Source organism: Amblyomma mixtum, chromosome 2 (assembly GCF_055824585.1).
Source record: "Amblyomma mixtum isolate Tamu chromosome 2, ASM5582458v1, whole genome shotgun sequence".
Lineage (NCBI taxonomy): Eukaryota > Metazoa > Arthropoda > Arachnida > Ixodida > Ixodidae > Amblyomma > Amblyomma mixtum.
This window is the reverse complement of record NC_143013.1, coordinates 135,774,730-135,799,657: the sequence shown is the minus strand read 5'-3', so window position 1 is coordinate 135,799,657 and position 24,928 is coordinate 135,774,730. Positions and strand designations below refer to the sequence as shown.

The 24,928-nt window shown below is 50.1% G+C and overlaps 1 protein-coding gene across 1 annotated transcript in view; it reads left to right on the top strand.

Moving 5' to 3' along the window:
- Positions 1 to 24,928, top strand: part of LOC149361018 (neprilysin-1-like) — a 125,793-nt gene that overhangs the window by 69,970 nt on the left and 30,895 nt on the right. Inside the window, exons 12-15 of the mRNA XM_089567975.1 lie at positions 15,385 to 15,616; positions 18,477 to 18,575; positions 22,084 to 22,161; positions 24,476 to 24,579. Coding sequence (XP_089424101.1) covers positions 15,385 to 15,616; positions 18,477 to 18,575; positions 22,084 to 22,161; positions 24,476 to 24,579 — 513 coding nt within the window. The remainder of the gene's footprint in view (positions 1 to 15,384; positions 15,617 to 18,476; positions 18,576 to 22,083; positions 22,162 to 24,475; positions 24,580 to 24,928) is intronic.

The following is a 24,928-nucleotide window of genomic DNA, read 5'->3' as shown; positions in this document are numbered from 1 at the left end:
CAAAGCCTGCTTATAGGTCACGCGAGTCATGAAAAAACTGTGATGTAATGGCTGCGTCGTCGTTTTAATTTACTAAAAAGCTAAAACCAGCCTGCCTCGATAGCCGGAATGACAACGAATGTAGAAGCAGCGATTATATTTCGTTTTTTTCATGCCTTACGTAACATTAAGCACACTTTGATGTCACAGTCATCGCTGGCTGTTGAAACCGAAACATCATGACAAAAAAGTCCATTATAACTTCAAGTTCGTAGGCGAATGCCACGTGATTATTCAATACTAGTAATCACGTGGCATTCACCTACGAACTTGAAGTTCAATACTAGTCACGTTAAAGAACCCCAGGTGGTCGAAATTTCCGGAGCCCTCCACTACGGCGTCTCTCATAGCCTTAGTCACTTTGGGACGTTAAACCCCATAAACCAAACCAAACCTATTCATTACTAGTGTCTTGAGCATCATATCGTAGAGAAGAAAACATGCCACAAAGGTCTGGGTGTCTATACAACGTGCCCGGATATTTCAGCCCTTCTTAAAACAGTGCCGAGCGCTGCAAAGTTGCTTATCTCAAGGCGAATGACGCAGTCAACATGTTTCATTCGCGCGACGCACTTTCTGACGACGGACGGCCCCGTGGCGCCGACAGCTTCCTCTTGAGCACTATACTCGTATATTGATTGCTGGCATACAGCCGTCGTCCAATTTCCAATGGAGTGCATACTGCAACCGCGCAAAACGACGAGGGACGAAGAGATGAAAGCACAGGACAAAACGCGGAACTTCAACTGAGGTTTACTATAAGGAAAACCACATTTATACAAGATTCGTAATCACACCTAATAGACAGCAGGCACCATCACATTACACAGGCTCCCCGTTGGGAGGCGTCTGCAGCATGCAGACGTTGGTGAGTGGCGACACCACGGGGTTAACCCGAGCATCCGCAGGGACATCCCTGCAGGGGGATGATGGTGAACAATGCGTCACCACGGACCCGAGCATCCGCGCTTAGCCGTGCGTGGCATCGCCGTGTCCGGGGAAAAGTGGATCCTGGTGGTTGAGCCGGGAAATCGGCAGTCGCCTTTTCCTATCCTCCCCTCTATCTTTCACTTTCCTATCTCTTTCTTACAAATCTCCTGTCTCCTCCTCTTTTCTTCGTTTCTTCTTTTTCCTGGCGGCGAGGGTTAACCGTGTGTGACCAACTACCCTGAGTGAGTCATATTAGGTTATAGTTATGGTGTACAGCTGGCGTGGGCAGGACTTGCCTTCAAGTTCCTGTCGCGTCCCCTTGTTGGACTCCATGGTTTGTGGCTGCCACCATTTTTTTTATGGCTCCCCCCCTTTCAAAACCAGATCGCTCTCTCAAAAGAGGGCGAAACGAGGCAGCAGACTTTTTTTCGAAAAAGAAACGTACATTCACAAAATTTCATGTAATCCACAGCGACTGTGACGAAAAGCAAGCAAGAATCATATCCCCATTCATTGTTACCAAATGCTTAACAGATTCCTTGGGGCCTGGCTACAAGGTATCAAAAATGGGCAGTGGCGACCTACTCCTCGAACTGCGTGAGAGCATCCAATGCTCAAAACTCTCAAACATCGATTCCATAGGGGACATCTCTGTCTCCGTAACTCCCCACCGATCCCTCAGCACAGTCAAAGGCGTGATCTCAGAGGATGACTTTATCCACCTAACACAAATTGAAATGCTTCAAGGACTATCCGAACAAAATGTAATAGATGTCCACAGAATCAAAATCCGCAAAGATAACAAGGAAATAGACACCAAACACATGGTGCTCATATTTAACACCAGCAGCTTGCCCGAAACAATCGATGTCGGATACTTGAAAGTGAATGTCATGCACTACATACCCTACCCCCGCCGCTGTTTTAACTGTCAGAGGTTTGGCCATGGCTCACAGAGCTGCCGCGGCCGCAAAACCTGCGCGAAATGCGCTTCAAAGGATCACCAGTCTGAGGAATGCGACGCAGCACTACGCTGCGCAAACTGCGAAGGCGACCACGCTGCGTACTCCAGGGTGTGTCCGTCCTGGAAAAAGGAAAAAAATCATCACCATTAAGACCAAAGAAAACATTTCATTCAAAGAAGCCAGAAGGCGTTTTGCGCTTACCAACACATTCTCCTTCACAGCGAAACCAAACTTCGCTGATGTGGTGCGCAGGGGCGTAGCACCACACAGCACTCCGGCACCTGCCGCGGCCACTTCCACATTGCCTGTGGCAGTGCCATCCACGCCCCAGGCAGAGACAGCGAAAGCTGCTCTGCCAACTAAAGCCAGGGAGTGCCGGCCCATGGGTCAGCATCCCGCAGGACTTCCCCCCCGTCAGGGGAGGCCTGACACCCACACACCCGCGGCATCTCCGCGGTCGTCCAGCACCTCTTCCGAGGTGATGGATCAAACTCCTAGCCCGCCTGCTTTACAGCGGCGGAACAGCTCTCTTGAGCGGACAAAAGGCAGGGCCACCATAACGGCCCCAGAACATAAGTAAACCCCTCGCCGTTACTACCCCAAAACGTAAACATGGCTTTTCTAGTTCAGTGGAACTGTAGAGGAATATTGAGAAATTACGATGACATAAAAAATATTTTAGGGTCAATGTCACCCGTAGCCTTATGTCTCCAGGAAACCAATCTAGGTCCACAACATATGAACATCGTGAAGCATTATATAACTTTTAGACGCGATCGTGAGCAGGCAAATAGACTCTCTGGAGGTGTCGCGATTATCGTACAAAGCGGCGTTCCTGCTCGAGAAATCAAACTCAAAACTAAACTTGAAGCCGTCGCGGTCAGTGTCGTCAGCCATAAAACAATTTCTATCTGTTCTGTATATATTCCTCCACATTTTACATTAACAGTCGACGATTTACAAGAACTTATCAATCAACTTCCAAAACCGTATCTAGTAGTTGGGGACTTAACGCTCACTCCCCTTTGTGGGGAAGCGAGCGCTGTGACTCTAGGGGTAAAATAATCAAAGATTTTATCCTCACAAACAATGTATGTCTTTTAAATACAGGAAAAGCCACCTACTGCTCCCCTACCTCAGGGAAAATGACCTTTTTAGATTTGTCATTTAGCTCACCTTCTGTTTTAATGATTTTAAATGGGATGTCATTGACAACCCATATGGCAGTGACCACCTCCCTATACTAATCACTTTACCTTCCTCACCAGAAATAATCCCAACAAAGCCGCGACGCTGGAAGCTGCATTTAGCAGACTGGGAACTTTTTAGAGCAAAAGCCACCTTAGAAAATATAGTTTTAGAAAATTTAAGCATAGAGCAGATAAACGAATTTTTCACAAATTGTATTATAACCGCCGCACAGTTAGCTATTCCGCAGTCTTCAGGAGTGGTGTCACAAAGTCGCAAAGTGTGGTGGACAAAAGACTGCAAGGAAGCAAAAAAAACAACAAAATAGAGCTTGGGGTAAGTTTCGAAGGTATCCGACACATGAAAACCTCTTAAATTTTAAAAAGGCGAGAGCTAAAGCTCGGTACGTTCGTCGCAGTGCTGAGAAAGCCTCATGGCAGAGATATGTTTCATCCATCAATAGTTCAATTACATCAAAAAAGATGTGGGAGAAGGTGCGTAAATTAGACGGCAAATTCTCTCCCTTTACAGTACCATTTATAACAGCCCCTGGAACACAAACAAGTATAGATGAACAGGCTGATATACTAGGACAACATTTCTCTGACGTTTCAAGCTCTTCACACTACACACAGTCATTCTTAAACACAAAAACACAACTGAAAAGCAGAAACTTCCAACGACTGGCAGTACAAACGAAACATATAATACAATATTTACAATTCAGGAGATCCAAAACGTACTGTCCTCCGGTAAACATACAGCACCTGGCCCGGATGGTGTACATTATCAAATGCTTGCCTACCTGTCCGAAGCTGCTGTAGGAGCACTTCTGCAATTTTTCAACAAGATATGGGTGCCCGGAAAGATGCCGGAGGCTTGGAAAAAAGCAGTTATCGTACCGTTCTTAAAACCTGGAAAGCCGCCCACCTCCCCTAATAGTTATAGGCCGATAGCTCTTACAAGTTGTATAGCAAAATCATTTTAAAGTGTGCTCAACGTTAGGCTCATGTTCATTCTTGAATCACGCGACCTCCTTGACATCCACCAGTGCGGATTTAAGAAAGGATGTTCGACAACTGACCATCTCGTCCGCTTAGAAAATACAGTTCGAGAGGCATTCATACATCAACAACACTGTCTGGCAGTCTTCTTTGACATGGAGAAGGCATATCATACCACATGGAGATATGGCATTCTACGCGACTTAGCAGATCTTGGCATCCGGGGCAGGATGTTGAACAGCCTGAAGGATTTCCTGTCAGACCGGTCTTTTCAGGTGCGCCTAGGTGCAACCCTTTCGCAGAGCTTTGTCCAGGAGAATGGGGTACCGCAGGGCTGTATCCTAAGTACCACTCTTTTTGTCGTGAAAATGAATCCCATAGCGAAAATAATTCCCAACTCCATTATGTATTCCGTGTTTGTCGACGACCTTCAGATTGCTTGCACGTCCTCCAGCCTGTCAACGTGTGAGAGGCATGTACAACTCACATTAAACAAGCTAGCAATCTGGGCAGACAATATGGGTTCAAGTTCTCTCCACAGAAAACAGTGGCTGTTGTTTTCTCGCTTAAAATAGGCTTGCAGATCGATCCGAACTTACATCTAAATGGAGCCACACTACTGGTAAAACAAGAACATAAAAACAAGAACATAAATTTTTAGGAATAAAATTTGATAAAAAACTTACATTTCTGCCGCACATAAATAACTTGAAAGTAAAGGCCACTCGTGCAATGAATATTCTTAAAGTACTCTCAAGGAAACGCTGGGGATCTGACAGAGCATGCCTCCGTCATATCTACCGTTCTGTAGTGCGCTCATGTCTGGATTATGGGAGTATAGTGCACGGCTCGGCAAGGCCTTCATATCTATAAAGATTAGATCCAGTTCATAATCTTGGTGTCCGCCTTTCTTGTGGAGCATACCGAACGTCTCCGGTAATGAGCCTTCATGTTGAAGCAAATGAGCCATCACTTGAAGATAGAAGAAAAGCACTTACATGTTCATACATTCTTAGAATTAGGTCGCGAACAAAACACGTGTGTTTTTCAATAGTCACAACATGCCCTTCTCGAATAATATTTACAAATAAGCCCCAAGCAACCAGGGCTTTGCTAATGCGGTTTGAGGAGATATGCCGAGAGCTTGACTTATCAGAAACACTACCAAATGTTGCAGAATGTTGTGACGCATTTGCCCCTTGGTACAGTTTTCCATCGGTCTGGGATATAAGTCTTACACAGTTCAACAAAAGACAAAACTCCACCAGAACACATCATACAAGAGTTCCTTACACTAAAGGAAAAATATGATAGCTACACCGAGTTCTACACAGACGCATCGAAAACTGCAGCTTATGTTGGAAGTGCAGTAATGGAAGGGAACTGGGAAAAATAGTAAGGCTTCCTCAGTGTGCATCAGTTTTTACAGCCGAGTGTTATGCTGTGTTTCTTGCTACGGAGAAAATAATAAGCAGGAACATCGAAAACAGTATTATATTGTAGCGTGCAACGCGAAATAGAACACCGGAGCTGAGACGACAAAACTGCGGCAGTCCCTCAGTGGCCCGAGCGCGCGCGAGTGAGCCAACTAACTTCCTCCTCTTCTAGTGCATGCATTACTTCGGTCTCTTCGAATGCATGTATCACTTCCCCCCTCTTCTGCAGCATCGACACAATGCGGCTAGGAGAGAAAAGTCAGCGAAAGGGTAGAGCACAGCTGCAGTGGACCGTAGTTCAGTCAGGTAGCCGGTCGTGGTAAGGCTTCATGCGAACAACGTGTACGAGTTTAGTTCGGTGCGACCGGCGCGATGAACATGCTGTCGGGGCGGGAGAAACTGCATAAGTCACATCACTTATGCGGCGCACTACTTCGTAAGGGCCGAAGTATCGGCGCAGAAGCTTTTCAGAGAGCCCGCGGCGACGAACAGGGATCCAAATCCACACAAGGTCGCCGGGCGCCTAACTGACGAAACGGCGCCCACAGTTGTACCTAGCGGCGTCAGTCTCCTGTTGACGGTGGATTCGCAGGCGGGCCAGTTGACGCGCTTCCTCAGCACGTTGAACGAAGGTATCTACATCGAGGTCAGCGTCAGAGTCGCAGTAAGGGTCGACGGGCAACCTAGCATCCAACGGAGTGGTCACGTGGCGACCGAAGACAAGCTGAAAGGGGGTCAGTCGGGTTGTTTCCTACAGGGCGGTGTTGTACGCAAACGTTACGTACGGCAGAATGGTGTCCCAAGTTCGATGCTCGACGTCAACGTACATTGATAGCATGTCGGCTAGTGTGCGGTTGAGTCGCTCTACAAACCCGTTTGTCTGTGGGTGATACGTCGTAGCACGTCGATGGCTCGTGTGCGTCAGAGTCATCACGGACTGGGTTAAGCGGGCCGTGAAAGCAGTTCCGCGGTCAGTAACAACAACGGCGGGTGCTCCAGGACGCAAGACAATGTTGTGGACGAAGAACTGCGCCACTTCAGCAGCAGTGCCTTTGGCAAGAGAAGTGGTCTCAGCGTAACGTGTGAGGTAGTCAGTCGCAACGACTATCCAACGCTTTCCAGACGAAGACTTCGGAAATGGACCAAGGAGGTCCATGCCCACTTGTTGGAAAGGGGTCTTCGGTGGATCGACGGGGTGAAGAAATCCGACCGGTTTCAATGGAGGAGTCTTCCGATATTGGCATTCACGGCATGTTTTGACGTAGGCCCGGACCGATGAGAGTAACCTGGGGCAAAAATACTTTTGTCTAATCCGCGCGAGTGTACGGCTGACTCCAAGGTGGCCGGCGGATGGTGCATCATGACAGGCACTCAAGATCTCAGACCGCAGCTGTGATGGTACGACAAGTAGGAACACTTCTTCGCTGTTGGCAAAGTTCCGCTTGTAGAGAACACCAGACCGTAAAGTGAAGGTGTGAAGCCCTCGAAGAAAAACACGCGGAATGGGAGCCTCACTGTCTTCGAGGTAATCAATGAGCGGCGCCAACTCCGTGTCCGCCCTCTGAAGCTGCGCCATTTGGGTGGTACTAACAGAGCCCAGGAAAGGAAAATCGTCGGTGGTTTCTTCGGTATTGAGTGGGATCGGCGAGCGCGACAGACAGTCCGCATCCTGATGCTTACGGCCAGACTTGTAAACTACTGTTAAGTCGTATTCTTGCAAACGTAAGCTCCATCTAGCCAAGCGTCCTGAGGGGTCTTTGAGGCTCGCCAGCCAGCATAAGGAGTGGTGGTCGCTTACCACACGGGAGGGTCGTCCGTAGAGGTACGGTCGGAACTTGCAGATGGCCCATATCACTGCAAGACATTCTTTCTCCGTCGTAGAATAATTGGTCTCGGAACGCGTAAGTGTTCGACTAGCATAACTGATGACCCGTTCTGCACCGTCTTGCCACTGGATCAGTACTGTACCAAGGCCAACATTGCTGGCGTCAGTGTGGATGTCCGTGGCAGCATGCTCGTCGAAATGGCCGAGTATCGGAGTGCTTTGCAGACGGCTGCGAAGCTCGACAAATGCAGCCTCTTCGTCGGTCCCCCACAGGAAGGGCCTGTCGTCACGGGTCAGTGCGTTCAGCGGTTCCGCGATTTTCGAGAAAGCTTGAATAAAGCGCCTATAATAGGAGCACAGGCCTAAAAACCGGCGAACGGCCTTCTTGTCAGTTGGGCGTGGAAAACCTGAGACGGCAGCGGTCTTGTCAGGGTCCGGGCGAACGCCTTGTGCGCTGACAACGTGACCAAGAAAGCGAAGTTCCTCAAAGCCAAAATGGCATTTCTCGGCTTTGATGGTGAGTTGCGCGGATTTGAGCGCTTGTAGCACAATGCGCAACCGCTCCAAATGTTGGTCAAAGGTGGTCGAAATATGACGACATCGTCCAGGTACACCAGGCAGGACTGCCATTTCAAGCCGGAGAGAACAGTGTCCATCATGCGTTGAAACGTGGCCGGTGCTGAGCACAGACCAAATGGGAGCACTTTAAACTCATACAGGCCGTCAGGCGTCACGAAAGCCGTCTTCTCCCGGTCTCGCTCGTCCACTTCGATTTGCCAGTACCCGCTTTTAAGATCCAATGACGAGAAGTATCTGGCGTTCCGCAATCGGTCGAGCGCGTCATCTATCCTGGGCAGCGGGTAAACGTCCTTTTTGGTCACGTTGTTAAGTTTCCTGTAGTCCACGCAGAAACGCAGAGTATTTATTGTCCTTTTTTTTTGACAAGAACCACAGGCGATGCCCAAGGACTGGTGGACGGCTGAATGACATCGTCTGCAAGCATCTCGGCAACCTGATTCTGAATGGCTTCTCTCTCCACCGGGGAAACACGATATGGGCGCTGGCAGATGGGTCGCGTAGTCTCATCAGTGATGATACGATGCTTGGCGAGTGGAGTTCGGCCGACCTTCGAGCACGTAGCGAAACAGTCCGCAAAGTCTGCCAAGAGGTCCGACAGAAGATCTCGCTGAACCGACGGCAGGGCAGGATTTATTTTGGCTGACTGAAGAACGTGATGTGGGCTAGCATACTCCGGAGTGGGTCCTCCCACGGTGCACAAACCTGGAACCTCAGAAACGTCGTGGAGGAAGGCAATAGCCACGCCTTTGGCCAGGTGCTGATATTCGTTGGCAAAGTTAGTCAGGAGGACGTGGGTACGGCCGTCACGTAGTTGGACGAGACCTCTTGCAACGGCAAGTCCCCGCTTAAGCAGCAGTGGACTATGGCTGTCCGCTAGGCCCTCGTAGTCGTGAAAGAGGTCATTCCGCACGAGCACCAGAACACTGCACCGCGGCGGCACCGTAACGTCGTTCTCGACAATGCGCAGGGCGTTGCTGCAGGGATCGCGGGAGTCAAAGCGCGCCACAGCCTGTTTGGTTGAGAACGTGACACGTGCCTCCTGAAAGTCAATCACAGCGCCGTTCGACTGCAGGAAGTCGATCCCCAGAATCAAGTCTCTGGAACACTCGGGGAGTACGACAAATTCACCAACGTACGTGAAACCACTAATCCCAACTCTAGCCGTGCACTTGCCCACAGGGGAAATTAGGTGGCCACCAGCGGTGCGAATGGGGGTCCCCGTCCACGGTGTCAGAACTTTCTTAAATTCTCCAGCAAAGACACGGCTCATAACAGAATAATCAGCACCGGTATCGAGCAGCGCGTTAATCTCAGTGCCATCAATTGTTACACGCAAATCGGATGCAGCGTATCGGATACGGTCGCTGCCTCTCTCTGTCCAGGTATCGTCGGCTCGCGTGTTTCGCGACGGAGGATCTTGACACGTCCCGACGTCAGCGGCCTTGCCTCCAGAGGTCGCCGGTGTTAGTTTTCCCGACGCGGACTCGGCGAGCGACGGCCAGCAGAGCTACTCTGGCGGCCAGGGCTGGAAGCGCGATAACGGAGAGGCGAAGGGGAACGGGACTCCCGCCTTCCAGAGTAGGCAGGGTTCTGGCGTGCCCAGAGATGCTGCGCGATCTCATGCGGTCGTTCGCCGTTCTGAGGGCAGGGGGCGTCGGGATGTAAACCGCGAAGGCCCACTTGGCGGTACGGACAGGCGCGGTAGAGGTGACCAGGCTCCCCACAGTGGTAGCAGAGAGGCCTGCGGTCCGGTGTACGCCACAAATCCGACTTGCGAGGGCGTGGCCCAGCTGTAGCAGATGCGGTTGCAGAATATGTGGCGATGTTACTCACGGGGGTCGGCGGGGTCACACCGTAGCCAGGCACGCTTGCGTGACATGTGCCGATGTTGCTCACGCCAGGCGTTGGGGTAATGGGACCGTAGCTTGTCGTGCGACGTACAACAGATGCGTACGTGGGTCGGTCATCGAACCGGGACGGCGCTTCGGGTACAGGAGGTGCCTGCGCAGCCTGTCGCACCTCGTCCCTGACAACTTCGGTCAGCGCTGCCAGCGGCGCAGGTGCAACCTTGGGCAGATGGATCCGTTGAAGTTCCTCCCGGACAACTGAGCGAATTATTTCGCGCAGGGTGTCTGCACTGCCGCCGAGACACGACAAAAAGATTTCGGGCACCATGCAGTTGATGTCCCGGTTGTACTGGCGGGCTCGTTGTTGCAGCGTCGTCTCCATCGTGGTCGCCTCGGTTAGAAATTCCGCCACCGTGCGCGGTGGGCTGCGCACGAGGCCCGCGAACAGCTCCTGCTTAACCCCACGCATGAGATGGCGCAGCTTCTTCTCCTCTGTCATGTTGGGGTCGGCGCGCTTGAAAAGACGGGCCATGTCTTGGGCCCTTTTCCCAAGCATTCCACCCTAGAAGAGCCGAGCACCAGGCCAGGGGAAATCTTGTACCCATTAAAGAAACCGGTGGGTACCCGGCGGCACTGGGGATCGAACCCAGCACCTCCCGAATGCGAGGCGGATGCTCTACCACAAAGCGCACGCTTTCGTTCGTGCGCTGATTTCGGGAGTGCAGCGCAGCTTCGGCCTTCTCCCGGCGGTCAGCGTTGGGGAACGTAGCCAGGAGACTCCGGCAGAACGTCTCCCAGGTGGGAAGGGTAGCCTCGTGGTTTTCAAACCACGTCCGAGCAGACTCTTCCAGGGCAAAGTAGACGTTATTGAGCTTGCACTCGTCGCACCAGCCGTTGTAGCGTGCGACCCGCTCGAAGGTCTCCAGCCAGTCCTCAGCGTCTTCGAACACGTCACCGTGAAAAGATGGCGGTGTTCGCGGTGGGTGGCAAAGGATCGGCGCCAGGGGCCTGGTGTCAGCGGCCATGGCAATTGGACTCGACGGTAGAGGCTGGGTCGGCGGCGGGGTCCTGGTGTCAGTGGCCATGTCAGTTGGACTCGGCGGTCGAGGCTGCGTCGTCCTTGTTGGCGGGGGAAGGGGCCCAAATTCAGGCGACTCTCCGCGGAGACGGCGGCTGGGTCGCTGGTGAACCGGTGTGAGGTCCGTAGTGACGTTGTACAGAGTACGCAGGTCGGGAAGCGTACCCAGCACTGCTCCACCAAACTGTAGCGTGCAACGCGAAATAGAACACCGGAGCTGAGACGACAAAACTGCGGCAGTCCCTCAGTGGCCCGAGCGCGCGCGCGAGAGCCAACTAACTTCTTCCTCTTCTAGTGCATGCATTACTTCGGTCTCTTCGAATGCATGTATCAATATACACAGACTCCCTCAGTGTACTGAAAGCACTACAGTCCAGAAATGCAGTCATGCCATCACTAGGTAAGGTCATACATAACATAACAAGGATTGTAACACAAGGGCATAGCATAAAATTATGTTGGGTTCCAAGCCATGCTGGAGTTGATGAAAACGAGAAAGCGAACGCATGCGCTGCTCAGGCCCACAACAAGGAAATAAAGAAAATAAGCATGCCACATAATGATTGCATGAAGCTAGTTCAGACTAGACTAAGGAAGAAATGGCAGAGCACATGGAATAGTCAGATAAATAATCAGCTACACTTAATAAAACCAATTAGGAGAATGGAAATCATGCACTCATCAGGAACGCTTTTTTGAAGTTATTTTATGTCGTTTATGTATTGGACACACACACCTTACCCACAACTTTCTACTAACCAAACAAGACAAACCTGTTTGAGAAGAATGCGGAGACGAACTTACGGTTAACCATATTTTAGTCTCTTGTGTTAAACTAGAAAAACTAAGAAAAAAGTACTTCAGTCAGTTTTATAAAGAATGCATTCCTTTCCATCCAGCACTGCTCTTACATGATAATGCCATTGTTAACATATGTTCTATTTTTAACTTTTTAAAAGAAGCAGGCTTACTCGAAAAACTGTAAACACTGAACCACTGGCTCGCTTTATTGCATGATACACCTCAGCCGCTTTCTCATTCCTGAGAAGAAGGCTGAGGCTTTTATTTGATTGGTTGGGATCCTCGACATCCTTGGCCAGCCAAGGATGACCCCTCAGGTTGCCTAACCTTTTTTTAAAGCTTTTACCATTAGCCATTCTGAAATCTCGTTTTGTCTGTTATTGCTAGCTAGTTGTAATTTTTAGGCCCTTTACACCACATTATTATTAAATCAAACAGAAAGCATTCCCTATTACCTTGTGTTTGGCGCATGATGGCCTTAGATGCCTATGTGCCATTAAACCCAACACAACACAACACACATTACATAGGCACGTGGGCGCGCGTGACACAAGTTAGCATCTAGATAGTTTAATTCTTTCTTGGATAAGGATACTGAAGTGGCGCTTATGCAACGGTAATTTTCTTCTTTTTTTGTGCAGTACGCTTCAAAAATTTTTCTGCTAAGCTGGATGGATGGATGGAAACAACTTTATTACACACAAAAAAAAATCTTCCAGGGTGGTTCCCTACTGGTCCAGGAGTCCACGGGCTAGTGCTTCACGTAAAGCCCGATCCACTAGCCATTTCTGGCCGGCGGGCTGAGCGGTCCGTAAAGCAGCCTCCCAGGAAGAATGAGTGGGATTGGGGATGGGGGATACTGCCTTTGGGGAAGGACATTCCCAAAGGTAATGGAAAAGTGTGGATTTGGGCACGCCACAGGTGTTACAATCAGGAGGAAAGGTGGGATGAAAGCATGAGAGGCGGTGGGGTGAAATAAAGCAGCCTGTCTGTAATTGCCGCCATGTGGCGCTGGATAAGGGTGACAAGGTACTGTGGGGTGGTGGCAGTGTCATGCGGCTGAATTTGTATAATGTGGTAATTTGGTGATATGTAGAGAGGACCGAAGGGGCTTCTTGCGCAGGGTTGGGTGCCTGATCCTCCGGGGTCCTGATCTGCTAAGCTGGGTCGGTACTTTATTTCACGACGATTGTGTCGCGGAACCTGGGCGACATTCCCTTGTAGTAAACTTTATTTGAAGTTCCGCGTCTTGTCCTGTGCTTTCATCTCTTCGTTCCTGGTCGTTTTGCGCGGTTGCATTATGCACTCCATTGCCAACCACCAACTAGCCCGCCTTCGCCTGTTACATGTCCAATTTTCATGCTATTTTTCTTAAAATAGACGTCAAGGCTTTCAATACGTTGATTCACTCGTGGTGCCATGGTCGCCACGCTTTCAGTGAGCGTCTGCTATGCGGCCGGGCTGACGCGAATGCATTGGGCATAATTGAAAAGAGTAAAATAAAAACAATGCGCTGCGAGCCTGGACACACCAGCAGTGAACGCCGTTTGCGGCTAGAAGGTTCGAAAGTCGTGAGGCAAAGAGTGCTTCACTGTTACCGCCTTCATCTTATCTGGCACACATTTCTCATGAGACGAGTGACACGTGTATTATTTTGAGTTTGCGAAGGGTGTGGTCGGGCTTGTAGAGAAATCAGGCCGATTTTACCACCAGTTTCATCACGTCAGCGCTAGCGGTGTGGATGATAGAATTTTTAGGCTCGTTTGGTTTACGGAGTGATGTGCTTCTTGGACAGACTCCAAATTTGCACTGACGCCATTTTATCAACATCCCTAAGAAGCAAAGTATCTATGCGATGCGCTCTTCCAGTCCTACGGGGCCAAAGTCTGGCGTACAACAAAAAATTCTCTAAATGATGCTGAGGACAGCCGAACCAGCCACTGAAAGGAAATGGGTGTAGCGCTGTGATGCGTAGAGGGGGCAGCTTAGGTTTAAGAAGTAATATAGATTTATCGTATCCTAAAGTTCAAATAAATAGGCGGAAACCGCCCTGTAACATATACCATGCCCACTGCACAAAACCTGTGCTATCTTCGAGCAACACAGTGAATGCCAAGGAAATGGGAACATTTCAGAGGGAGGTAGAGGCTGAGGTTGAGGGATGAGGTTAGAAAGTTTTATAAGCTACGGCTGGTGAGAGACAGCAGTGACTAAGAAACCACAGAGAGAGGTTTGTATGCTGCAGTGGCCATTGCCAGGGTGAGGACGACGATGCTGATGCGTGCTGTACAGTCGTGAAAAATATGAGGGGGACAAAGCTTGAGCGCTTATTTAATGGTTACTCCATATTCATGTGCGAAAAGCAGAGCTTTTCCCCTTTTTTAACTGGTTTTTCTCTTGGAGTACAATATCCAAAAGTCACTCTGAAATTTATTTAGATGGACGGATGAGATTAAGAAGTTAGCGTGGATACGGTGGCTGCACGTGGGAAAGGACAGGGTTAATTGGAGAGATATGGAAGAGGCCTTCGCCCTGCAGTAGGCGTACTCAGGCTGAGGAGGACGATGAACAAGAAAATTCGCAATTTTGTGCAGAACGTTTGCTGCCTCTCACATTTCTCGCGACTGTCCGTGCTGCTATAACGAAGAAGATAATCTGCTGCCCCAACCTTAATTGTTTTAAATTATTATTAAGAAATGACATAGCAAATTAAGTTGGCGTTTCACCTTAATGGATTTCGCCTGAGTATTATCGCTGCCCACAGCACTTCGGCCGACCATCCGGTACTGGCGGACGCTGAGTAAAAGCTATGGCTAAAGCGCTAACGTCACAGGCACGGTTCGTTTCGCCTCTGAAGTCCTTACATTTCTGTTAAGGATGCATAATTAATTATGAGGAAAAATTTGCACTAAAAGAACTGCGAACAAGGGCTGCAGAGCAAGAAGTTTAAGCGAAACTCCCTGCGGTCAGCAAAAAGGTATTTCGAGCGCGAAGGAGGCTGGCCCATCATGCTGTCGTGAGGGACCTCAGAACTCGTTCCTACAATACTGTCCACGTCGGCCCATGCGGCGTCGCAGCGAACTAACTACCGCTGCGGTCATAGTCAGCTTCGTGTTTCGGTGCATGCCGGGCCTACCGGGACCCACGCGCTGCTTAAGGCCGATTCACACGACGGTCCGTTCGCCCGCGGCCCGCGCATCACGTGTTCATACGCCACTAAAAACTGGCCTGCGATCCCAAGACGTCAAGCGGACGCGACGGACCAAAAGAGCAGACGACGCGGTGGGTGTACCACAGTTGCCAGATTATTTTGAAACGTTTGGCAAGGCTGGTCGAACCAGTTTTTCCTCCCGACCCATGACTGTGCGATTGAGTGATTGAATTGCGGGGGAAGTCCTGGGAAGCGGGTGCAGTCCTTTGTCCAATTCCTCAATGACCTGGGCCCTCTTGCGAGCCCAATTGCCAGAGCTACTGCGCGCTTCTTCGCGGGCCGCCTCTAATTCCCGCGAGGGGAGGGGCACTTTGGTGCTTCCTTGCTGGACCAGTCCGCGGGCCGACAGCGAGCCTCTCATTGTAGTGACGCATGAACGCGTAATGCGCGGGCCGCGGACGAACGGAGCGTCGTGTGAATCGGCCTTTACCGGATTTGTACGCAAGCACCGGCGGGAAAGCAGTCCCTTCTTCGTGCGCAGGCACACGCTGCTCAACTACCTGGGCTACCGGGTGATGTGCGCCCTGGCCGCCTTCCTGCCGACGCGTGCCCACTCGCTGGCCAAGCTGCAGTGGGAGCGGGAGCTGGGCTACAGCGAGCTGCCCGAGCGCTGGCGCGTCTGCCTGCGCAGCGTGGACGCCGTCATGGCGCTCACCATGCACTCGCTGCACTTCGAGCACTACGCCAAGAAGAACTCGCTCAACTTCAAGAACGTACGTCGCCCGCTCTGGCGAGGCAGCGTGTCTGCTAATAGCTGCCTCATCTCCCACGCCAGGCTTTCCATCCAACGCATCTTGCCGCGGTGATTGCTAACGTACCATGAAGAAAGGGAACGCTTTTTCTCTTTACTCGTGGAGGTCCTCAGGCGTGGCAGGTCGCCCGAGTTTGGATGCGCTTGCGAGTAAGGGTTCGGTTCTCATTCATGCTTATAATGGATACTTTGTGCCGAGATTATTTGTAATGTGCGAGCATTATATAGCTCAGTTGTGTCCGCAGATCTTGTCCGCACAACTTGTGCGCACCATGACGTCACTCCAGATGAAAGAATCTGTAAAAGTTTAATGATAGTGAGTAATAAATTAATGGTGTTATATGCATGCCGTCATGAAGAATGATGTCGTCGCACCATTGATTACTAAAAACAAAATACTGATGAGTGCAATTAAGAATGAGTTTATTAGTAAAGTTGAAAACAACGAATGAAAAACGATGACGTCAACACTAACGAGCGTGATTAATTAAGTGAAGTAATTGGTGCGTCACGTGACAAGACCCAAAAAATGAAATACTTGTCAAGGTGATGACGTCACGCCAAAGACAAGTTACATGCCGAAGCAAATTTAGAGAGTGATGCCGTCACACCCGAGCTGATTCACAATCGCTGCCATGTTCCGACCGAAGAGGGTAAGAATCATAGAGATACGCACGCCGCAAAACCGCGTCTGCCGAAGCGACGACGCTGGTTTAGGCAACAGACATCGCAGGCGGAGACGAAATCCCAGCGATGTCATCACTGGTTGACCTCAATCCGGAGGCAGCGTTTCTGAAAACATTCACAAATATTTTCTGAGCGACCGTTCGTCGCACAGCATTATGGGTGGTGTAATAGCATTTATCTTTGCATATAGCTTACACTTTTTAGTCAAGTTGGGGGCTCGCTTGCGACAGGGGTTCGGACCAAGGACGTATGCACCTTCAATTGTACGATTTCTCAGACTACATTTTCCCGCAAGGTGCGACTTAGGTGTCCACTAAGATGTTAAGATGTGAAGTTGGAGGCTAACTTGCGCGAGAGGTTCGGACCTAAGACATATGGCATGGTTGAAGTGTCCACCGAGATGTCGAGATCTGGTGGTGGTGGTGGTGAAAACATTTATTTCGAATGAACTGGAGGTATGTTTGGATCAGCCCGTAAGGGACCGATCCTTACAAACACTAGGTGGAGGTCCCTAGTATGGGACCCCAGTGGCGGTTGCCGCCGCCCGGGCGCGCCCGACTAAGGCTTGTTGGGCCTGTAAGTCGTGGCAGCCGAGCAGGGTCGCCTCCCAGTCCTCCCGGGTTGGGTTGGGGATGGGGGGAATAGCGGGGTTGGAGGGGCAGGCCCACACCATGTGATAGGTGTCAGAAGACACTGCACTACAGTGTGGGCAGCTGCCGCTAAAGGAGGGGTCAAAATGTTTTAGCGCTGCCGGGCACAGCAAAGTATTGGTGAGAAGGCGGAGAAGGAGCCGCTCATCCGCCTTCTTCAGGCCTTTACATGGGCTAGGGTAAAGGCGATGACAATTTTGATAATATGTTGTAATATCTTTGAATGTATAGACCGGATTAAAATCGGGTTCCTGATCGGATGGGGAGGAGAAAACAGCCCGGTGAGAGAGCGCGCGGGCGGCTGCGTCTGCTGCCTCGTTTCCTACCAACCCCTGATGAGCAGGGGCCCATATGAGGTAACGGTGTGCGGGGTCCGTATCCCGTATGCAATTTTGATATATTCGATAGGCTAGGAAGGGAGTGCAGCCTTGTTCGACGTTCCGACAGGCCCCTCGCGAGTCGGTGATTATGTATTTTGAATTGGAATGTGAGGCCGCGAGAGCAATCGCGACCTCTTCTGCTTGTGTTGCACTGCGAGCTCTAAAAGTTAGGCCGTTAACTGTGTTGCTGTTGTGAACTACCGCGGCCGTGTACCATCCCCCATGGTGAGGGCCGGAGGCGTCCACGTAGTATACACCTGTTTTGTTGCCATAATATCGGGCTAGCGCTTCCGCTCGTGCCAGGCGCCGACCATTATGGTCTTCATGTGACATGTTTGCTGGAAGAGGCCGCACGTGGAGGGCACGTCTCCACAGTTCCGGGATGCGAAACCTGTCTTCCATTGGAGGGGTGTGTTGGATATGGAGTCGAGCAAGAAGGCGGCGACCCGACTCCGTTAGCGACAAGCGCGTGTACTGGTTTGTAAGGTGCGCCTCCCGGAGCTCCCGGAAAGTATTCACCACCCCAAGAGCCATAAGCCGGCTGTTTGAAGTAGTGATAGGGAGGTCAAGGGCACGTATAACAATTTTGCGAAGTATGACCTCAAGGGCGTCCTCCTCTTGTTTCCGTAGGTGGAGATAAGGAGTCGAATAGAGAATTCGACTAGTTACGAAGGCGTTTGCCAGCCGCAAGGCATCCTTACTTCGTAACCCACCGCGTTTGTTGGAAACCCGGCGGACCATGCGGCCCACCTGGTCCCCCACCTTACGGAGTTTGGCCAATGTAGTGTCTGACCGCCTGTGTTTGTGGATGTAGAGTCCGAGTACCCGTATCTCATCACTTTCGCGTATGGGACCACTCTCAAGAGAGAGAGATATTTTAGTTGTGCACTTCTGTGAAGGGCGGAGGTGCACAAATTCCGATTTTTGAGGGGAACATTGAAGATCTGAGAGCTACTGCGTTTTTTGCTTTTATCAAAAACCCTTCCTTTCCTCAAAACACATGCTTTTGCATACCTCGACTTAAGCAGACATAAGTGCCCTCAGGATTTCTTTTTATCGTGCAGCCCGTCCACGGTCAGACATCTAACATTGCATGTTCTCGCAGCACTTCGCCAAGTTCACCGGTGTCGTGTCAGCCTTCAGCAGCTTCTTCAGCGACTATGCCAAGTCGCGTATCGACGACTACGCGGTGTGCAACTACAAGGTAACCACGCGAACATCACGTTCCCTTGAAGTGAATGCTTGAAAACTAACCCGCGCGCAGCGTAGTTCTCCTGAATAAAATACGAAGCAAGCCTCGCACATTGTCATCTTACAAAATACGGATGTGCAAGTGTGACGCGAAACTAAAAAAAGAGCAAAAAGGGTGTTGTCCAACAAAATGCATTGGACGCACTCTAACACAGTGGACTAACGCCGTTTCTTCTTCCAGTTGATCAATTCGTTTTCGCTCTATCTGCTAGCTGTCCTGGCTAGCTACTACACTTTTGGTGCGACTTAAGTAACCGCAGAGGCCGTGGTCCTGGGTTCGATGCCCAGGCCACGAGCAGTTTTTCTTCAGTTGCGAAGAATCTGAGAAAGACTTTATGGCAGCGCTTGGATAGATGTCAATGAGTAGTTACTCCTTATTTGTTTTGAACTCCATTTCACGTGGAAGGCTTTTTCAAGATGGATTAAACTGCAGGCTGCAGATTAGAGCAGAGAAAATTAAAGGAAAATTCTCTCGGCTTATCGGCTGGCTTGTTCGCGCTCAAATTTTGCGCAGAGGTAGAATTTGCTGGTAATTTTTGTTTCGTGCTCGAAAAACAAAGTGGTCCCAAACATCAACGGGTGAAATGACGCTGTTGGCACAGCCGTTGCGAAAGTGTACAGCTGCCCGCACAGTTAACACGGATGACGGACAGCGTTGCTTAGACTTCCGCCATCACCACGAAGCCTTAGCCGCCGGGGCGAGATCACGCTCTCAATGCTTGCGGCTGCTGATGACAGCTGGTGCGCAGTTAGATTTCACTGCCTTTTCCGCGTTTCGCTCGCGGGTGAGGACTCGCGCGGTCCGGCATCGCCCCCTTCACGAGCACGCACTGCCTCTTCGGCGGTCTGGCGGAGTCGAAAAAGCAGTCAAATTTCATTTCATTTCATTACCTTAAAGACCCACGAGGGGTATTACATAAGGGGTGGTGTAATGATCGGGTGCCCAGCCAGCGGAGAACGGCGAGCCGGGCTGGCGCCATCGGGCTACGCTGACCTTTCGGAAAGCGCTGCTGTTTTTCGGAGAAGACGCAAGGAAAAGCTGGCCTGGGGGCGGCTTCTGGCGACGGCGTCGGCGTACACAAAGGCGTCTAATTCTCTTCGCCGGGAAGGCTGAGTGCGGTGTTGCTCCCGGACTGCCCGTGGACCGACGGAAGAGACCCAGTGGCGACGACGGCGGGGGCGACGGCGCCGCCAACTCATTGCCCGCGTGCGCCCTGAGGAGCCGACAAAGCGGAGGGGCGACACGGCTGATTTGTCCCTGAAGAGGTCACCGGTGTTAGCGGTCAGCACTCGCGTCTCCATCGATCAGGGTCATCACACAGCAGCAATGACCTTTGGGCCTGGTCAAACAGTTCGCGACTGAGAGACGCCAAGTTCCTCCTTGCCCGGGTCTGTGCGGTGTGCGCGATCACGTGGGGAGGGCGGAACCTAAGAAGACGCCAGCGGCCCATTGGACGCTCAATCAGAGATCAGATTCCCTAGCTGGCTGCCTGGGGAATGTCAACTGCATTTAAGCAGCAATCTGTGGGGTGCCAGAGCATCCTCCCCATTTTCTGACTTTGGTCTACTTGCTGTTTTGTAAATACGTAAAATAAACCTTCAAGCTTGCTATTCCTCCCGAAGGCTTTCCTTCGTAGTCTGCTGCTTCGTCCTAGTGTGGTGAAGACCCTGGTCCCGATCTCCCGAGCATATCAGTGGGTACATACATTTTGGTGAGCAAGTGTTAACACAACGAAACATGACGGATAACATTATTGGCAAAGTTGGATGAGCACACGATGTCTGCGATGTCGTTGGGTAGGTTGTTCCAGTCTGCGGCAGTACGGGAAAAAAATGATGCGGCAAAGGTGGTAGTACGGGCACGAGGTCTGGGAACTTGGAAAGGATGACGAGTGCGATGAGATATGCGGGCTGGAGGGACGATGTAGGGTGCGCGGCCTAGTGAAGTATGGAAAAATTTATGGAACCAGCAAAGGCTGGCAATGCGGCGACGAAGTGATAAGGGCAATAAGTCGGATTCAGCTTTCAACGCTGATACATTAATGTCGTAAGAATACGATGAATGGATGAATCTGGCTGCTCTGTTTTGGACTGATTCGAGTGCGTTTATAAGGTAAGCTTGGTAAGGTAACTGCACACCAGCTGTCTTCAGCCGCCGCAAGCATTGAGAGCGTGACCCCGCCCCTGCGGCTAAGGCTTCGTGGCGGTGGCAGAAGTCTAAGCCTCGCTGTTCGTCATTCGTGTTAACTGAGCGGACAGCTGCACAACTTGCAAGCGTGGCTGATCGGACTCGTTCTAAATATGCGACACAGCCCAACTTTAGGGCAGGGACGAAGAAAAGATAGCGTTGTGGTGCCCGTCATTCCTTCGTCCCTGTTGCTCTGTGTTGCACTTTTAGCTGCCGGTACAACTGTTGCGAAAGGCTATACATCTGACAAAGCAGTTGCTAACTTTCTGTCATACATATAATGCGCCATACACTTTACTGATGGCTACGAAACAAATCACAGACACGCAAAGCGCGAACAGGCAAATGTTTATTTGTGATGAAGCTTTTCCTTTTTATATACGAAAAGGACACGTGCTGCGCTGTTAGAACAAGTGTGTGAATTGTATAAAATGAGAATGTCAAAAGATAAAGGGATGGGAGAAAGACGATAGAAACTCAACCCGAAGAGAGCAAACACACGATGGCAAACATCCACCACAGGATAGGTCCCACACCTCAAGATATCACCGCAACAGCGTCAGCAGTTTTGTTCTCTATCTGACAATGACAGTGAAACACTGTTTACACATTTCTCAGAACTTGCTGATCTAATCGTTAAGGCTTCAATGATTTTTCTTTCTGTTTCTTTTTGCATGAGCAATGACTGAGGTTCTATCAAACAGGCCCACAATCCTTGCAACGGTTGCAATGTTTCACTGTCATTGTCAGATAGCGAAGTGGAACTTCTGAGGCTGTCGGGTGGCATTTTGAGGTGTGGGACCCATCCTGTGGCGGATGTTTTCCATTGTCGGCGTTTGCTTTCTTTGGTTTGAGTTTCTATCGTCTTTTTCCATCCCTTTATCTTTTGGCATTCTCAGTTATTACAATTCACATTCTGGTTCTGACAGCGAAGCACGTGTCGTTTCCGTATAACAAACGAAACCCATCATCACGCATAAGCATTCGACAGTTCGCGCTTTGTGTGGCGTGTTATTTGTTGCGTATTCGTCAGCAAAGTGTATAGCGCGTTGCATAAATGATGTACAGCCAACTGGGCCTAGTTCTCGCACTTTTAATTTTCTTTACTTCCCCTTACATGAATCTCTTGGAGCAATGTCAGCGCTGCTGTATCCAGAATATTCTAGATGTCTTGACCTGCTTGCCGGCGGAATACGATAGAGTAACTTGTTACTTTCACTCCGGCCTGTAGGAAGTTCTCTGCTCATTTTTGTGTCTGTTCTCTTTCACACAGCTGGAGAAGCTTCACCTCGAGAGCTTCGCGCCGAACATATCCAAGGCGCTGAACATTGACATGAGCTTCTACGATGGAGTGAGTAGCCGGCACGACGCGGCAGCGCGCGAAAAGCTGTTTAGGCCTTGAGGTACCGAAACCAGGGGAGGATTTATTTCGGGGTCATCGGCTACAACCCCTTTCCCCAAAGCGGAAACTTTATATAGGAAAACCATGCTTTGCCTCTCTCTCTCTCTCTCTCTCACTCACTCACTCACTCACTCACTCACTCACTCCCTCACTCACTCACTCACTCACTCACTCACTCACTCACTCACTCACTCACTCACTCACTCACTCACTCACTCACTCACTCACTGACTCACTCACTCACTCACTCACTCACTCACTCACTCACTGACTCACTCACTCACTCACTCACTCACTCACTCACTCACTCACTCACTCACTCACTCACTCACTCACTCACTGACTCACTCACTCACTCACTCACTCACTCACTCACTCACTCACTCACTCACTGACTCACTCACTCACTCACTCACTGACCCACTCACTCACTCACTCACTCACTCACTGACTCACTCACTCACTCACTCACTCACTCACTCACTCACTCACTCACTCACTCACTCACTCACTCACTGACTCACTCACTCACTCACTCACTCACTCACTCACTCACTCACTCACTCACTCACTCACGCACGCACGCACGCACGCACGCACGCACGCACGCACACGCACGCACACACACACACGCACGCACGCGCGCACACCGCACCACACCGCGCGAACGCGCGCGCACGCGCGCACCACACCGCACCACACCACACACAGACACACACACACACACACACTTCACCGCGACGTTCCCTCTGGATATCGTTTTTCGTTCTTGGCTTCATGAACTTGTGTCAAACGGTGGGAAAAATTTTGAAATCCAATTTTCTGAGCCAATTTTTACTGAGAAAAAAAGCTCGAGGGAGTTTTCCTGTGTGGCTCGTCCTTCAAGTGATTTGCTGTACTTTGAAAGAAAAAAAATCTCGATACATTTTGCTACCGACGCGCCGCTTTGCTTGTTCTCTTGATTGCAATAAAGCAAGTTGCTGCACATGCTTTGGGAGCGAAGTGTGCGGAGCTACTTTTTTTTCGCTCCCGTTCTTGAACTTAACTTATTCACTTGTTCATTTCTGATAATAAAGGTAATTCTCAGCATCTACATATATGATAGAGAGGGCGGGCACTCTGCTCCAACAGATTTATTTTTGTCAACAAACGACGAAGATATCTTTTTCGCATGCTCCAAAAATTGAATGAGGGGAAAAGCCCTGAACCAGTTATGCGCAGCCCGTAAACAGCAGGTCTATGCTCTGAATACAGTCCCTATTGAATTTTAATTTAGTTGATGTCTTTCGCCACTAAAAACGGGTACCGATGCGTCACTGTCGCAAGCAGAGCTGGTCTTTTGAAGGACAATGCCTCCAGCAATACCCGGCAGGTGTTTGCGTCAGTATTTTTCATTTATTTGTTTTGAACCCTGTTTACGTCCCTTATTTGTTTTCATTTTTTTTCATCATTCAATTATTGGCGCATGCGCAGAATGTTTCCTTCGCGTTTGGTCACAAAAATAAATCTGTTGGAATACCACACAGGTCTTGTCTATTGTCTACCTGCGTGTTCGTCCTTCTTTAGCACTGTGAATCCTTAGCTTTATCACGAATGAACCAACTAACCCAGCAGCTGCTTTTATATCGCTTATATCGCATTCTATCTGATACTCGCTACATGAGTAAGGGCGCCTTTAGTTTGCGATAACGGTGGAAAACAGCGCAGAATGGACAAAACACGAAAGAAAGCGGAAGACAACACAAGCACTATGTGTTGTCGTCCCCCTCCTTTCGTGTTCAGTCGAGTTTGCGCCGTTTTCCGCCGTTGTGATAAACCTACACCAAACAGTCCAAACTATGGCCCTGCCCTCTTCAGTTCCAAGTGGTGCCTGTATCCGTGTGAGTGTGCGTCTGCGTCTGCCTTCGGTGCTGCAATATTCCTTCAAGCATGCATGCGCAGTTGTACACTCGCAGCAACGCCCTTATAAAAATGGTCTATAGACAGTCTATAGACTTCTTGTTGACTCTATTGACTTCCTATAGATATTGCTTTTTGTCTATTCATAGTCTATAGACTGTATATAGACAAAAGTCTACTAAAGATGTATGGCCATAAATCTATAGATTGTCTATAGACTGTCTGTGGCATTTGTATTGCCTATAAACTGGTCTCTAGGACTTGTCTATAGACTTTATAGACAGAAGTCCATAGACACTCTATAGACTGTCTAAAACGTTTTTTGTAAGGGCGAGCCCCGTTTCGGTGATGTCGTCGGGCGCAGGTTCCCTTCGTGGAGGAAGGCAACGCCCTGGAGGGCTACTACGTGGCCCGCTCGTACGTCAGCCGCGCCCTGTGGGACGCCGCGCTCAACGGAACCGACGTCGGGTGAGGGCCGTCCACTGCTTTGTGTGGGCGCTTGCGCGAGCGGGATTCGCGAATCACTGACTAAAATATTGAGCAACATTCCTCAGGGAAGCTGAAATTATTTCCTAGTGCAACTAGTGTGTAGAGGTTGCCTTTGTCAGTACTAGAGAAAAACTAGCGCCAAAACATGCACACCACAAGAGAAGAACAAGGACGAGACACAAGCGCTTGTCTTCTCTTGCGGTGTGCATGGTGTGGCGCTAGTTTTTCTCTAATTCAAGTATGCACCAACTAGCCCAAAAATAGGAGTGAATGCAGTATTTTTGTGAGTATTAGAGGCAAATGTAATGTAAAAACTATATGCGTGGAC